Genomic DNA, 17,210 nt, shown 5'->3' on the forward strand with positions numbered 1-17,210 from the left:
CAACTGGCCAATATCAAATTACGCTCTGGGCTTTTATCGTTCATCCATTTCACACTCACACAATTTTGGACAATATGCAACAGTTGGTCTTGAATGTCGGAAAGTGGTTTCTGTTGCTCTGATTTGACAACTTGTCTTTCGATGCATTCTCGCTTATTTATGCAAAGCAGTTTGTAAAATATTTTCCGCCTTAAATGAAGGCACTTAAAATGTTAAACACTCGGGCCAATCACATGCCAAACACGTTGATGTGTTTGGATTTTGGGGATGTGCGTGTTCGTGGTAACCTTAAAAATAAATAAAGTCAAATTTGGCATGCAAATCCTTAAAATCAAACAAAAGGAATCGCAAAGGGGGCGGTCGTGGGCGTGGCAAATAAACCAAGGCCAATAAACGTCGGCAGGCGACACGCCAGCTGACAGCCAACTCTTTGGCACCCCCAAGCCCCTTTTTTCATCATCCCCCCCTTCCATCCCCACAGCGAGTACATCACAAAACAAATTGGAAAACATAAAATCAACAGAGCTAATAGTTCACTTAGGGCGCAGAACCGGCGACAAAAAGTACGCGACGAACCGAACAGAGCCCCCGGAAATTTGAAATATGGGGGGTGGAATATTGAATACTCTTCAATCTTTTTTTGTTTCAGCTCAAATAGTAAACTTTTAAATTATAAATGGGAATACAACATTCTGTTAAAGAATTTATTAGGTATACAAATTTAATCTGCCATAAAAAGCTTTTACATATTTTCTTTAATATCGAAATTATTAAGGGTTAACTTTAAATGGATAATGAGTATAAATCTATATATTAAAATTTAAAATATAATATTTTATTCGAACTAATACAAATTTTATTCAAGATAAACCTAATTAACTATCTCTCGAAGAAAAAATACTGAAGACATTACATTTTTAATAATCTAAAATAATTTAAAAATGCAGTTCTATATAAAAAATGTATGTATAAACAAATACTTTATTATTTGACCAATATTTTTGTATTTCGTGTACTTTTAGTGTAGGGTATTCCCCGACTGCGGCTGTCTTTGTGGCAGTTGCTGCAGCTTTTCTGCCTTCTTTGCTGTCAGAGAAAGATGGGTCTTTGGTCCCTGCTTTGTATGACATAGTGGCACAGTTTTCCTTCTGTCGTTGGTCGTCTGGTGGGTCTGCGACCAGAGAGCCCTTTCTTATGCCCCCCAGTCACATTGAGCCGATTTACTATTGAAAATAAAATTTTATTAGAATTTTTCTCACCCATTTTTTTTCGTGCCTCGTGAGGTTCTCGGGGGTTTCCCCTTCATTGGGTCTTCTCCGGCGGTCGTACCGCCTTTAAATGTGCAACGCTCTGACGACTTTTGAATTTGATGTGCGCAACTTTTTTACGACACTAACCACTCCGATTTGTTGCGTTGGCCGTGGGGCCGAATTTGATTTAAAACAAAAAAATCTGGGGAATATTTGCCGGTTCACGCAGCTGTTGCTGCTAGTTTGAATAAAATTTTATTGCTTATTGGTTTTAGGAATTGCATATGGTGCGGGGCAAATGGCATGAGTATGCTATGAGTACGACCGGCGGATGCAAGGCGGAAAATCATAATGACTCGTAAATTCATAAGTGAAATATATGGGAGCTTTGATTTGGGCCAGAGAGTTTTATTTATTATGACCCGTCTTTCGACACATTCGTGGGCATTTACATGAACCGCGCTCCGTCCACGCCCAAGTTTGCCGACTAGGCCCCAATAATCGGCCGTACGTGCGTCCCATTCTAAACAAACAGGCGGAGTATTATTATTGGCCTCCCCGGGAGACAGGCAATTGCGCGATTATACCACAGATAAGGCCACGGCATCAGAACTTGGGAGTACACATTTAAAGATGCTATTTTTTGTAATTTTTAATTTGATTTTAATAACTTTAATTTCAATAGGAAACATTAATGGTGAGATGAGATGATGAGCTGGTTTATTTCTACTCGCCTTTATAAGTTTGGGTTTGAAAACAAGAGCAGGGGTTATTAAATTTATTTTTAAGTGCTCATTATGAACATTTAAATGAACCATTGACAGTATTTTTTTCAACCATACACTTTTAAAAAAATCTGACTTAAACTAAAACTAAATATATGCTAAGTCTCTGTTAAATTATCAACTAACGTAATCGCCTGAAAAATATTAAAGTTCTTTATTTAGTTTAATTAAATTTAGGCCTTGCCTTTATTAATGTCAATGATGTTTTTGAATATAATTTTAAATTCATATATATTTTTCTTTGCTTTTTCATATATGTATACCTTTTTTTTTAGAATTGTTTTTATTTTCAAAACAAAGACGCATCTTCAGAGCTATTAATTTACCCCCAGTTGTAGGTGTGTCGGGGGATCTCCACTGGGAGTGGGACCAAAACCAGAAGGGGTCGCCTCTGACATTGGCCACGCGGTCCATGTTGCACGTGCTGGCGGCTTTCCGTCTGTGGACTGCATAAACGTTGCCTCATTATGTCAGGGAGCCAATTGTGAAAATGCCGAGAATCTGGAAAGACATGCAACCAGAATCGCCAGGAATTCGTATGATAATGCCTGAAAATCAAATTCCTCTGCGGGGATTGTTCAATTTGTTTAGCTGTTTGTTTTTGGCGTCTAATGATGCCATTAAGTGTCTGGAGCAAATTGCGGAACAAGCTGTTTGGAGAAGGAAGTCTGTCGGCCCAGAATGATATGCACACATATGTAGAAAGCACTTGATATGTTGTTGCTTGAAAAAAGAACCTGTCAAATTTTAAGATTACAATATTTCATTCCGACTGTGTTCGCGTCAAAAGTTTGAGTTATTCCTGATTTATACGTGACTCAATTCGACCATTATTCTGCACATGTTGGATGTTTAGTCTTACTTTTAAAAAAAAATTAAAATATTGCAAAACAAAACAAAATAAATTGGTCCAGCTGCATTCTTATTAGTGAAGGAAAAGAAGTTGCTGTTTCTTACTAAATTCTAATTTTGCAAAACCCTATATTTTAAATTCCTAATTAATGAAAAGAATGCTGTTAATGTATCATCATATTTTATGACTATTCTTGATTAAAAAACGCTCGTTAAGAGTATGTATATTAAGCTCACAAATTAAGATATAGATCAGTTGCAAGTGTATAATTACTGCAATTTCATTGATGTAGTTCAATTAGTTGTCATGTGAAATGGAAAGTTATTTGAAGAACCCGTCGATTGCCGAAATGTTTTGAGGGAGCTGTCAGCCGACTAATTGAGACAAGAATACACTTTTACTTAATGCTCACAATTGATAGTAATTTGCATTCCAGACCCAGCAAAGTGGCGTGAAAGTGCTGACTCCAAATATATTTTTTCTTGTTCGATTCTTGTTACGCTGCCTAAGTCGCGCTTGATAAATATTAATTGCCCGGCGACAGTTCGGGGTCAGCGACATAGTTTCCGAATGTAAATTGTATCTGTACATTGGATCTGTATTTTCTGGTTAGCTGGCGCCCATTAATTGTGTTAAAATTATGCACACATGACCGGCTGAGAAACTGAAAGTTTCTTGGGAACATTAAAAAGAATGTGTCTATCAACTGCCCTTGGCCACGGATAATTACGCAATGGCTAAAAGCTGGGATCACAAAATGATTTATTGGTTGACGGATTACAGCTTTAACGCTGCAAATTTGACAAATATTGTATTTAAGGGATAATGATTCACATTGATCTCTGACATGCCAACTGACACAGTGCCCCTCATAAACAAAGTAATTTTAATTTTCGGTTCTTTTCAGTTCTAGGTGTGTCCCTAAGTTTGTAAGCCAACTGGTACAGAGGAAAATAATAATGATGATCTTTTTGTATATTTCCCTTTATAAATATGTACAAAATGATCATTAGGCTTATTATAATAGACACACTTTTGACATGATTAAACTTCCTACACAACTAAAAATATTATTACTTAGGAAATCAATTTTTAAACAGAATTAAAAAAGAATAAATAGCCTATAATAATAATTTGTTTTCTGCAAAAATTCTCATTAGAGACATTTAAACTTAGGTCTGACCTTTAAAAAGTATCAAAGAATCACAAATATATAAAACATTCGACGGGAATTTTTGTGTGTAGCACTCTGCCATTCCTAATTACCTATATTTTAGTAATCTTGCCAGGCGATCTGCCTGATTTCGATCCCAAACAGTGATTCATAGTTCGTTTCGTTGAAGTCTGCGATTTTCGTTGGCCAAACGAATGAAGACCGACCGCAAAGTTGTGTGGCTTCCAGATGAACTATCTTTTGGGTGTGTGCGATGGCATGGAAATCGGAATGGCTGTGGGATTGGGAAAGGGAATGGGACAAGGGCTTTGCGGTTTGCAGGGAGGTAATTACAAAATGCTGCCAGCCAAGTGGGCCAAAACCGAGGGATGCCCGTGCGCATATAATTTCAGCATTGAGTCAAGTGTGCGACTCGTGTTGCCAATACTGGTGCCCATAATTGCGGGCGGCGGATAAAGTGTCTGCGGTTGGTTTATTTCCACGCACAAGTGTCCATTCGAGGGGCATTGTTTGTGGGTGCAATCGGAACTGGCCACATTTGTGTATTGATTACCGATGAAAACGGAGTGCCCATTAAATCTCATCATTTTACAGATTCATACGGAGGATAGCTAATATTAATTACTCAATATTACTTTTTGCAGGATTTCGGCTTATATCAAGATGCGTGTGCTATTGCTGATTTTGAGCCTAGTTGGAACGCTTTTGGCACCAGCACTGGGCTCTTTTGACTTGGTCGGACAGTCTATTAAAGGTAAGATGTTTATTGGTTTTTAATCTTACCATCAGGGAAATTTTATTTAGATATCGTTCTTGGTATTCATTTTCCCTGGTTTTTAATGTTTATTAAAATAAATTACTACATTTTACAGAAAGGTGAAAAGGTTAATAAGAATATGAATAATTATTTTCAATTAATGAAGTCTTAAATTTATCTTAACTTAACATTTTTAGAAGTTGATATTATATTTGTACCTAAATCATTACTTTTAAATTTGGAATATGAAATGAAAGCCATTGCTATAAAATTAAAAAGAGTAAAAGTCATTTGTTTATTTATTTACTTCAATTAAAATAATCATAAGTAAGAAATCTAAAAAAATCATTTTTAGGGTCCATTTAATATTTTCATAAGTACGCATTAGAGTTTATATTATTTGTTATTAAAAACGCGCCAAAAATTCATTGCATACTTTCGGGGAGAAGAAAGATCACTGTTGGTCTATCAAAAAGCCTAGCATACATTTAGGAACTCCCAAGTGAAATCCAATGATTCCCAAACTGCAATATAGAGCGATTCGGTGTTCCAATTAGTTCGACTCAAACACCCCCCTCCCCCGTTTTGGGCCCATTTCAGATGCCATGGCCGAATACACGCTGACGGACATAATGAACAACAACCAATTTGCGGGCATCGAGTTTGGGGAGGCGGAGGACGGCTTCCCCGCCTTCCGGTTCCTGCAGACGGCGGACGTGAAGTCGCCGTACCGCATGCTCCTCCCGGAGAAGCTGTACGAGTTCGCCATCCTCATCACTTTCCGGCAGAGCTCGCTGAAGGGCGGCTACCTGTTCAGCGTGGTGAATCCCCTGGACACGGTCGTCCAGCTGGGCGTTCACCTGTCGCCTGTCGTGAAGAACAGCTACAACGTATCGCTGGTCTACACGCAGGCGGACCAGAGCATCGGCCGCAAGTTGGCCAGCTTCGGTGTGGCTCATGTGCCGGACAAGTGGAACTCGATTGCCCTCCAGGTGCTCAGCGACAAGGTGGCCTTCTACTACGACTGCGAGCTGCGCAACACCACTCCGGTCACCAGGGAGCCCATCGAGTTGGTGTTCGACTCGGCCTCCACCCTCTACATTGGCCAGGCGGGCTCCATCATTGGCGGCAAGTTCGAGGTAAGTTCTGCCGGCGGCCAGTTTGATTACCTTTGATCTATGATCCACATATCGCAGGGGAATAATTTTCGAAACGCAAGCGGGCACTCACAAGTTGCCCAAGATCTAATTGAAGTGGAATTTTATTATCCCTTCTAAGTGGGTTCCTTATTTGTTTTCTTAGAACTATAATCGGAACCAAAACGTGATTTAATTGCTTGAGTTCTACTATGGTGGGGGGAAAAATATGTTTTTTTCTTAGAAGTATTTTAATAACCAAAATGTAATCTGAATGCTAGTATTTTTGTGTTTTAGTGTTATTTTTTTACTTTACTTTTGCGTAATGTATACGGGTATCGTCCTTATCTTTTACAAATTGTCCATGAGTATTCAATGCTGGATGTGTTGTATATTTTTTAATTTTTTAAAGGTAAAGAAATTATACTTTAACTATTTTCAACTCGAAGAAACTATTATTGACTATTTTCCATGAGTGAATACTCATGTGTTGTATAATTTTTAATTTTTTAAAGTTAAAGAAATTATACTTTAACTATTATCAAATCGAAGAAACTATTATTAACTACTTGTGCAATTATTATTATGTTGCTGAAACCTCTGTCAACCCAATTCAATCAAAATTTAATGTGATTTAAAGATTTTAGAGCACCTCTTATTTATTAAATAATTATAACCTTGTTGAAAAGTGAAATACACGCTTAATACTTAGTATAACTTATTCGTATGTATATGTTGGGGCAGTTAGTGGTTTGAACTATATATAAATTATTAAACAGTGTTAATGAGATTGAAATCTTGCAAATTGTACATATTTTTTTTCTGTGTATTTTCATCCAGCATAGCTGAGAGCTTTTCACCACTTCACTCTTGAGCCACCCCTAAGTGGCGCCACTTGGCCATCTGGCGGCGGTAGTTGGCAGCCACTCAGGGGAACTCAAACCACCCCCTTCTAATTCCACTCAACAAAATCCACTCAAGCGTTGAGCTGAGAACTTCAGAGTATATTCCTCCTTGCGTATACGCCATGTGGGCTTGAGTCGGACTCGAAACGTTGCGTATACCCCCCGTGGGCCGGTGACTCACTCGAGTCGCTCTTTGGGAAATGGGTATTCAGCACTCGCCCTTATTCAGCAACCGAGTGCACTCGTGGCTGGCACGAGACCCAATGTGTTGTCTGTGGCCCGAACAGATTGCTGTGATTTGATGGGCCTCCTTGGGCTGCGAGTGCGTTTACCTTTTCAGTTGCGTTCGCGTTTCCCAGCAGTTCAGATGGCCACGCGGCCGGGTCTAAGATGAGCTTTTCATTGCTGCCGTGCGGTCGGTACTCGTCCTCGTCTTCGTCTTCGTCTGCGTCTTCGTCCTGCTCGTCTTCGTCCTGTTTTCCGGACGTCGTGAGTGCGGTGGCAGCTGGTACTACTGCTACTACTCCTGTAGATACCATAGCCCCAAAAACAACTGCAAACAAGGCCCTTGTGCTGGCTTAGCCGCAAAAAATGAAAGTGATTTATATGGCCAAATGAAATATGCTCGCCTAAGTGAACCGACCAGCCCGGAATCGAGTCAATTAAAATTCAATTATGCGACCAAAGATGAAGGAGAGGCCGCGCAAGCGTTTGAAAATACGACCGCTGAACTCCTGACTGAAATCTAAAGTCTAAACTGCCATTGAAGTGTGTTCCCAAGCATAATCCTAGCAATCGATCATATCACCAGAGCCAAGAACATATCGTGAAAAAAAAACAATCCCTGTGCCAGACTTATCAACTGCAAAGGATATACGCCAGATATCAAAACTGCAATTACTTTTACCCTTGTTCTGTTTGTTGCAATTGTTATATCGTCGTCGTCGTCGTGGTCGTTGTTGTTTTCGCGTTGCGTCTGCCGGTTGTAAAAGTTCAAGAAGTGGAGGAAAAACGAAACTAAACCCAAACACTGTCCGACCCCCACCTAAAAAAAACTCCACTCAGCGAGCTTGTTCGAATGGAAATCAATCAATTGCACAATGCCAGAGTGCAGTGTGGTGTGAAAAAGTAAATTAATTGCACAGCACGACGTCAAAGCTAAGAAACATACCGAACAGCAATTTAACAATAAAATATAATATCGCAGAAAAAAAAAACCCACATAACATGGCTGTCATTTGTAATTACAAATGAGCCTGGAAAAAAGAAGCGTACATAATTCACAATTACAATAAATTTTAAAGCAAAACTCATACCTATAAATAAAGCAAAGTATTTGCAATTAAATTATCTGTGATTTTTGTCAACATATTGAATATATATTTCGCGCTCGCGTGCATAAATACAGATCCCGTGTCCAATAATTTAACGTGAAAAGTGAGGTTCGAGTGCGAGTGCGTTCGGCTTAAAGGTAAATATGGCCAGCTGGCCAGAAATATAGGCCCCTCGCACACACAAATGGTCTGGAATTTCGCCCATCAAATTGAACATGGTTGGCGCATAAATTATGACAAGCTAGGCCGGGTCAAAACCCAAAGTCCTGCCAGGATATAGGGCCTCATGGATTGCCTGGCACGCCTAAATCAATGGCAAACTCATTAAAGTGCCAGCGAAAACAGTTTTTGCCCCGACGCGTCACTAACCACTGACAGAGTTGGCTCCTCCCGCATCCCATTTTCCATTTCCCCCGCTTTCCGTTCTCAGTTCCCATTTTCCCACTTCCCACCCAATGCTCCTGCATATGCATATTAAAGCAGCACTGGGGCGTATGCGTAATATGTATATGTATACATTTATAATATTGTGGGCTACCCGCCCGCCTTTTGTCTTTGCCTTCTGCGCGGCGCGTTCTTCGCATATGGCCGAAAGGCAAAAGGAAAATACGTTTTATTTATTAAATAAAAACGAAGGCAGCCGAGGCTCGGATTTTAATGGGCATCGGCTTGGATCACACAAAAGGCTCTCGTCGAGCCATAAAGTGAAAGTTAAGCCTTCTAGAGACTACATGAATGGCAATACTATTTTGGGAGAGCTTCAACTTTAAAGTCTCCGGCCATTTGGCCTGCATTTAATTGCACAAGAGGCACAGGAAAATTTCAATTACAAAACAAACTTTGCTCTGCACTTCTTGGCCTAAGTGATCATAAATATTCATGTACCTCCTGTACAGCCTGTATGTGTGTTTGTGTGTGTTTGCTGCTAATATGCATTTAAATATCACAGCCTGATTGTTTTGCTGTTGTTTGCAACGTTGACTTGCATCGTCACTCAGCCTCGCTCTCAGTAATATGTAATTTTGATTTGTAAATTTATCAATTTATCATCATAATGCAATATTAGGACCCATTTATGCTGACACAATTTTCGAAATTCAATTTGAAATGTTTATTTACATATTTGGTGAAATCCACTCCCCCACTGCCACTCAATTGTGTTGGAAATTAGTTTTCTACTAAACACTCAGGTCCTGGCCATTCAATGCCCAACATATTTGAAATTGACCAGTTGACGTTGTTTTGTTAGTTTATAGTTGGGCAATATGCTACATGTTGAAAAGTATACAAAGGAGCATGGTTTAACAAATAATTGGTTTGCTGTTTTTATTGGAAATCTTTTATTTATAATCTCATACTGCTTACACTTGCAAATTTCAAAACAAAGCATAAGTTGTTGTATTTTCGAAATGATTTCATTTATTTTCTTGTTGTATTTTCTTAGTTTATTGAGATATAAGATTTTATGTCTTAAAATGTTAGGGTAAAATTTTCAAAAAGCTTCTTTAAAAAATTTAAATTAAATTTTATTTTACCCAAACCCTTAAATTCCACATAAATACTTCTATGGCTGGACAATTCTTTCTAATGGTGGCCTCTAACAGAGCGACATATGTCAATTGGAAATTTCAAATAAATAATTGACATCCAGAGCAGTGGCTTTGATTTCTCGACCATTAATTTCCGATAGATCTGCTTTTCAATACTCATTTTACCGAATTTATTTCTGCTTGAAGAACGGCCGTGACTGCATTTGAACCCCTCGGCAAGAACACATGTACACATACCTTTTGTATTTATGTCCATAAATGGGTTTTTTATTACGTCTATAGCTGCAGGTCGTTAAAGTCGTACATATTCGTTGCCTATTTTATGGACATTGTGGGGCTGCTGATTTCTGGCTGCCACATAAAACCCTTACAAAAATGCGAACCCAACGGAAATGTCTTCGATGACATAAGATTACGGAGAGTAACGACAAACTATGATTATTTTGTAATTTTATGACTGCCCCCGATGGCGAAGGGCGGAAAGCTATCCCAACCAATGGGGCGTCACCAATAAACATAAATTATGCAAATTTTTGACTTTAATTATACGAGCTGATAGCACCGCCCCACATTCCAGCCCGATTATTTGGGTTGTTATTAATTAAGCCGGGACTTCATGTGCGCGTTTTAATCATTGGGAACACGCGTCCCCGTTCCCATAATCTGTGCAACCCATATATGTTGTGTGGTGTGGTGTGTGGGTGTGTGTGTGTGTGTGCTGTGTGTGTGTGGGGATATCTTGGGGTTTTCAAAAGACCGGGAGGAGCTGTCAGGCCAGTTTTGCTTATCGATCAAACGCTCACAAAAGTCACAGAAGCCTGAGGTTAGACATTAGACATTTCTTGCACTGACGGTTTGTTTTGTTCCGCCTTCGTATTAAGGATACATGTGTGACACATTCCCCCACTCCACCGCCGACCTTGTCACAGATAACTGCAGACAAAGACAGACCCACAGAAAAAGGGAAATTTGTGCGGAAAACGGTGCTTATTAAAAATTACATGTCAAACGGAAAAGCGACGTAGGAAACTCACAACCCAAAACTCACACGCACACATTTACCTACGAGATGACTTAGCACAAAGCTTTGCATTTGGGTGCTTTTTTTTTGGGAGGAAGAACCCTTTTTAAATATGTCGCCCCATTATCTTCATTAGGCGCTAATGTCCAAAAAGGTTTTCCCGGCCCAACTATTGCCCTTTGTAACTTTACTTTTTGCCCCTTTCACTGGATTTAACTTTCTGGCTACCGGCTACCATGACAACTTCAAAAGTCGTTACTCATTTTTGTGTACTTAATTTGGTAAAAGATATGAAATTTCCTTCTTATCGCCCTTCCTCAGTTTTTTTTTTCTTGCTTCGTGAGACAGCAGCACAAGCTTGCCCCTTTTCATTAAAAGTAAGGCTGAGGACTGCGCAGAAGGTAATTTCATTAGAAAACTTGAACCGCGTCAAACTTTAAGCTGAAACTGGGCTGTGTGTGTGTGTGTGTGTGGGTGGGTGTGTGCCTGCAGTCGCAGAATTTTAATGCTTCGTGAAGAACGGCAAGTTAGGAGGTGTGGGCCCAGTCGCTTGACTTGGCATAAAAAAGTTTCTTTTCGGCTTCCACTTTTTGGGCGAGCACAAAAGTTTGTGTTACGCCGCCGCCGCCGCCGACTCGTTGACTCAATAACTGTTTGGCTTTACCCCAAAATACAAAAAAAAAATAGAAAAGAGGCGAAGAAGGCCCAAAAGGTGGGCGTTGGTGGCTGGGGGCGTGTTGGCTGCGGAGGTGGGGGCGTGGCCCTGGTGTTAAAGACTTAAGGTGAGAGCATGGACGCTGCTGGTGGCTCTAGACTGACACGATTATCGTAATTATGCGCTGGCTGTAGCATACTTTTCTGAGCCAACTCTTAGCCTCGTAATAAGTTGTTGTTGTTCTGCGAGTGTATCTGTGTTTGTATCTGTGTGTGTGTATGTTGGCCCAACTTTTGCCGCAATTATGTAGGTTGGCAAAGTTACTGCTGGCTTTTTATTTTTATTTTATTTTCATTTTACTTTCATTTTTCGGGGGTGCACTCGCTCAAGGACACCCTCATAACCCGCTGCAAAACATTCGGCTTATGCCTTTATGCGGTTGCCAAAAAAAAAAGAGGAAAGAGGCAAAAAAACTTGCAGCAAGACATCTTGCGAACATGTGACCAATTTTCTGAACTGCCTTCATTCCTTGCCTTTGACGTTGCTATAATTCAATATTTTTTCCAAATAAACTTCTTGGCAGCTTAACTTTTCGAAAAGTTTACTTCAAGTGCTACCCCTGACTTTTGGGATTTTGTTTTTGGGCTGTAACCTTAGAGATAATTTAGGTGGCCAAAAAAATAAAAGATCTATATAAAACCTATGGTCAAGAAATCAATTATTGTATACTTGTAAAAATATTTTATTAATTTTATTATTAATTGGTGGAGTAACGCCATAAAATTAGAGGGTGTCAACATGGCTTTGCCATGCCTTAAGCCATATTTTTAAGCCGCCACCCTTGGCGCCGCAAATCAGTGAGAAAATGCTGACAAGCGACGGGTGTAAGGAAAAAAATACGGGAAGCAGAATTAAATAAAACGTATTACATTTGTAGCGTTTACAGGAAGTGAGCGTGAGGTTGAGGGTCGGGGGTCCTTGGTCGAGTGCCTGTTAAGGGGCGTGTGAGTGTGAGTGTGCGTGTGGGTGTGCGTGTGAGTGTAAGTTCCTTCCCAAACATACATGTGCGACTGCTTGTGGCATGTGTACAAAAACGCTTTGTGGTAGGGAAAAGCACCTTCTTTCCTTTATTCCGGCCGAGATGTTGGCGGGTGGAGGTGGTTTACAAGGTTAAGACTTGGCCACAAAAGCCATTAGGCATCAGCATCAGAGCCAGCAATATCCTTAAGCCAAAGTCCAAGCGGGTCAAATACACTTGCCGACATCTCAATAACCAGAGATGGCAAGATTCTAATAGTACCTAGATACTTAGATAGGTACTTAGTATAAAGCTGTCTTAAATAACACTAGCTTTCTTCTAACAAATATTTGAATGGCACTTCCTACTCATGGCGTATTTTTGTGGTTAGTTTGCAAAAAATGTTGTTGAAAAGGTGGTTTTACAAGAGAAACCTTCCCATCACTGTCAAAAACCGAAATTGAACCGAAATCGAACCAGCAGCGAAATCCAAACCATTTGTGTGGCGGGTGCCAAAGCAATATATCCACCCACTGCTAATTAATATTCCAATTTATGCATTTTCTTTCAGGCAATTCGATTCGTCGCCGGTTGTTCGCCCGTTGTTCGTTTCGTTTCGTTTGCATTTGATTTCGTAGTGCTTTAAGTGTTGTATATCGAATCGGTGTCGCATCGGGACGTGTAAATATCGTACAAAATGGCAATGGTTATTTCGACGCGTGCCAAGCTCGTGATTACCGCGCTGATTCTCTTCTTCCTGCTCGGCATCGTCCTCGTAACGGGCTCCACAAAGGGATGGTTCAATCCCAACCGCTACAACGGCGAACGGGTGGCAGCTAGGATTCAGGTAACTAACAAAACCTCAACACTCGGCCGCAACAAGTTTTGGGTTGCGTTTTAACTGAAAGGCATTTCAGACTAATTAAAAAGAACTAGCCAATTAATTATAATCATAATCAACACGTGTCTGGCGTACAATTTGGCCTTTTTTTTGTATTCCACAACCATTTTACCAGGCTCGTCAAGCATCTAAACATTACGAACTGTGTAATGTGTAATGTGTAATGCTAAATGCTAAATGCTTGACATCCTGCCCCTTTAAATGCAAACAAATGTCACCGCTGTGAGCTCCTGGACTGGGATTGCTCCTGTAGTGACCAGGACGAGGGTCTCTGGTCAGGCGGGGAGGGGTGGGGAGGGGAGGGGGCTTTGGCTACAGCTATATCGCGGCTTATGCGCTTCCAGCACGCACACAGCAAGCACACCGAGAACTAACAGCCAGCACCCACAACAAGTTAGGGAAACTTTTAAACACACACTGGCAAACATCGGCGCAGCCACGGCGAGCGCAGAGCAAATAAACCATGCGAGGATATACACGGAAAATACGTTTTGTAAATCAAAACCAAAGTCCCGTTTTGTGATTTTAAAATAATCAAAATAAATATTTTTGATCGCAGAAATCCCTAGAGTTCAAATTGTTATCTAAGAATTGGAATATCCCTTTTTTTTTTTAAAAAAACATCGGGTTGTCAGTAAGGAAAGCCGTAAAATAATATATTAAATCTAAAAACAATCTGTAAAACTTACTAACCCTTTAGAAATACGCTTTAATGATTTCGTAGACATTTTTACCCTTTTTTAATAAACAATTTTTATAATTCCAATAATTTTTTAAAATCCAATGAAAGTATTATGATAATTTCGTAGATAATCATTAATCTAACAAATGAATTATATGCTAATCTATATATTTTTATAATCCAAAACATTTTTTTTCTTGTAAAATAAATTTAAAATGTAACTTGAGATGAAGAACTGAAACTTGTAATTACACTGTCATACTATTATTTGCCGTGCACGTATACCTGCAGTGCACGAAAACAAATAAAGTTTATTGTGACAAATGTTTCATGACAACAGCACATTTCGCTCTGGTCGAGCACACCTGCCCCCCATTGCTACCACTTTCTGCCCCAGGTGAAAGACTGGCGTTGTTGTTGCGGAGCGTACAAATAAAAAGCCATTGCAATTATTAGAACACATTATAAGCATTTTGCTGCCGACGCTCGGTCACAAGATAAATTGATAAACCTGACACGGGTATGCTCACCTGTCCAGCACTTCTTCTTGTGTTTTGTGTAACGAGCTGGGTTTAAGTTCAGTTGGTTTTGTTATTGTCCACACGGCGTATACGCAATGGGAGTTTTTGCGAATGTTTTGCGGAATCCATTTCGTGGATGGGTTGATTGCGGCTTAGAATGCTTAATGATATTTCATCAAAGTGTTTTTAACATGGCCCTTTAATGGATTTTGCTTGTTTTTCTTAAATTGTTATTCTGAAAAGTATTGCGCAAGTATTTGCACAACCAAACCATAATTTCCCTTGCTTGGAAGTTAAATTGTGATATGCCAACCATTGTTAGAATTATTTATATAAAATTAATTTGATGAAAACATGAACTAACTGATTTACCACAAAATATTTTGAATTTTCACACAATACGATTATCTAATGACATCAAAGGGGAAATAATTTAATAGTGATTAGAAAATATAATATGAGAAAACATACTTTAACTCAGTTAAGTTCACTGTGTTCAATGTTGAATTGCACTTGATTAGTTTGGTTTGTTCTTATATGTATTTTGTACTTTCTTTAACATGCAAAACAGGCAAGTTATTGAACAAAATGTTGGTTTGACTAAGAATCCTGCTCGACTTATTGAGTGGTTAAGAATATATATAAATTTAATCAAACTATAAACTAGATAACGAAGATTAAAACTATTCAAGTCTCTTATTTTATAAAAAAAATTCAATTATTATAATTGAATTTTGATTTTAAGAATTAAATAAACAAATAGGGTATATTTTTTGGGCCATAAACGAATCGTTTATTTTCCGCCAACATTGTACAAGCTCTGCATAATTTAAGCAAATGATAAAACCTTAAAAAGGCACTGGAAAAGAGCAATGGGACCCTATTCCCATGTTGATAGAACTTTACCTTGCTGTCAAGCGTTCTCCTCCATTGTTTCCACCTCGAAAGGCCTTCCCCAAAGGACCAGCCAATACAGAGCCACAATACGAGCAAACTTCGACTAATACCTGCATAATTGTTGTGCTAATTTTGTCAGCACGCTCAGTTAATGTTTCTATTGACACCAGCAGGATGCCGAGGAGGCGGGGGGCGTGGCCGGGACAGGCGATGTCCTTCCCTATAGTTGCACTGCTTTGACATTATTTACGCTTACTTATGGGTTTGGCTGGCACTCTCACCTGCCATTTCCCCCCTTTGGACTCTGAAAAAACAGTGATTAAACTAATTTTATGCAGCAGCGCAAGCAGGACGAGGGCGAAAACAAGGATACCGGCGAGGACGCGAGGAAATGCGGGAAAATGGCGAGGGGCGAGGCAATAAAAAACCATTTAAAACATTCAAAGTGTCGCATGAGAACGGGCGAAGTGAATGTCGACAAGCGTTAACGGGCTGGCTTCGATATGGAAACATGGTCGCTGACTCTATTTTTCCATTTATTTCCATCTCCATAGACAAAACAAAAGTAGTTATCAATAACAGTAAAAGAAATTGCAATCAAGTTTTAGATTTAAACTTATTTTAATTGATTTTAGGTGTATATTTTTGTAGACACCGTTGTTATTGTGTTAGGAATGATATTTTATCATACTTTATTTGTATTAACAAAGATATTAATCTCAATGCAATACACTGCCCCAATTATGAAAGAAGAAACTACCACAAGTATGAAAGTTAATGGTTTAATATCAAAAAAATATGATATTAATAGATTAAATTTTTTATAAATTGAAATATAATATACAAATTATATTAAAAAGATTTTCTCGCAGTGCATTACCAAATATAGGTGGTGAGCGCGAAAAGTAAAACGAGCCCAACAACCAAAGAAACAAAGTTTAGCAATAAAAATCCAAAAATGAGAGCGTGAGTTTTGGGGTGAAGCCAGGCTGTTAATAAAGCCATTTCTGCATGGGCTGTCTAACCTGTCAGCTACCACCTACAATCTACCACCCACCTCTTACCACCCACTCCCTCCCACTAAAAACCACCCACTACCAAAAGGCGATGGGTTCATTAGCAGTGGCTTACATTACACGAGCTCGGCCCAACGTGGTTGTTGTCGCTATTTTCCTAGTTTCCTTGGCGCTGTTAATTACGATCCCAAGTTGAGACGGGGAAAAGAAAGGGGAAAATGGGTAAGGAACAAAAGGAAAAAGTGGCTGCAGCACAATTGGAAAATTTATAAAAATTACACGTAGATTGACAGGCAATTTGTCCTTGCCTAATACGAGGTGGTTATCCACTGCCAGCGGCAGTTGGCTTATTGACTGATTCCCCGAACTCCCGGGGCTTAGATATGTGGCTTACGAGCAAGGTCTATTAGGTTTCATTAGTGTTCTAATTACCCAAAAGCGAAATTAGGCGAAAGCCAATTATAGTTAATGCATTTAGCCATACGATTCATCGAAAGTTGTTGGACATTTATGGGCTGTCAAGCATTGTGTTACAGTTTTATTCCTCGATTTCCATTTGCTTGCTGCGCAATTCCAATTAATAAAGCAGATATATTATGTGGTATCCCTTAAAGGCATAAAAAAGGCATTCACATTCGTAGTCAGAGCCAAGGAATAACAACCCATCGACATTTTTGCGGAATGGAAAGAAAGTAGCCAACCATTAGCATTAACTCACACCACACCCACTATCCCCGTCTCGATTGAGCAATAAA

At 39.4% G+C, this 17,210-nt stretch overlaps 1 protein-coding gene across 10 annotated transcripts in view; it reads left to right on the forward strand.

Moving 5' to 3' along the window:
* LOC108039647 (collagen alpha-1(XVIII) chain) overlaps positions 1-17,210 on the forward strand; it is a 67,716-nt gene that overhangs the window by 15,882 nt on the left and 34,624 nt on the right. For 8 of the 10 annotated variants that reach the window (XM_044458177.1, XM_044458182.1, XM_044458183.1 and 5 more), the window contains exons 3-4: positions 4,707-4,816; positions 5,420-5,958. In XM_044458177.1, the coding sequence (XP_044314112.1) occupies positions 4,726-4,816; positions 5,420-5,958 (630 nt within the window). In that variant the 5' untranslated portion in view covers positions 4,707-4,725. Of the gene's footprint in view, positions 1-4,706; positions 4,817-5,419; positions 5,959-8,271; positions 8,332-13,009; positions 13,286-17,210 lie in introns of those variants that run through there. The other 2 variants (XM_044458186.1, XM_044458187.1) reach the window with 1 other exon arrangement.

The sequence above is a fragment of the Drosophila rhopaloa genome, unplaced genomic scaffold (genome assembly GCF_018152115.1).
Source record: "Drosophila rhopaloa isolate 14029-0021.01 unplaced genomic scaffold, ASM1815211v1 contig_163, whole genome shotgun sequence".
NCBI lineage: Eukaryota > Metazoa > Arthropoda > Insecta > Diptera > Drosophilidae > Drosophila > Drosophila rhopaloa.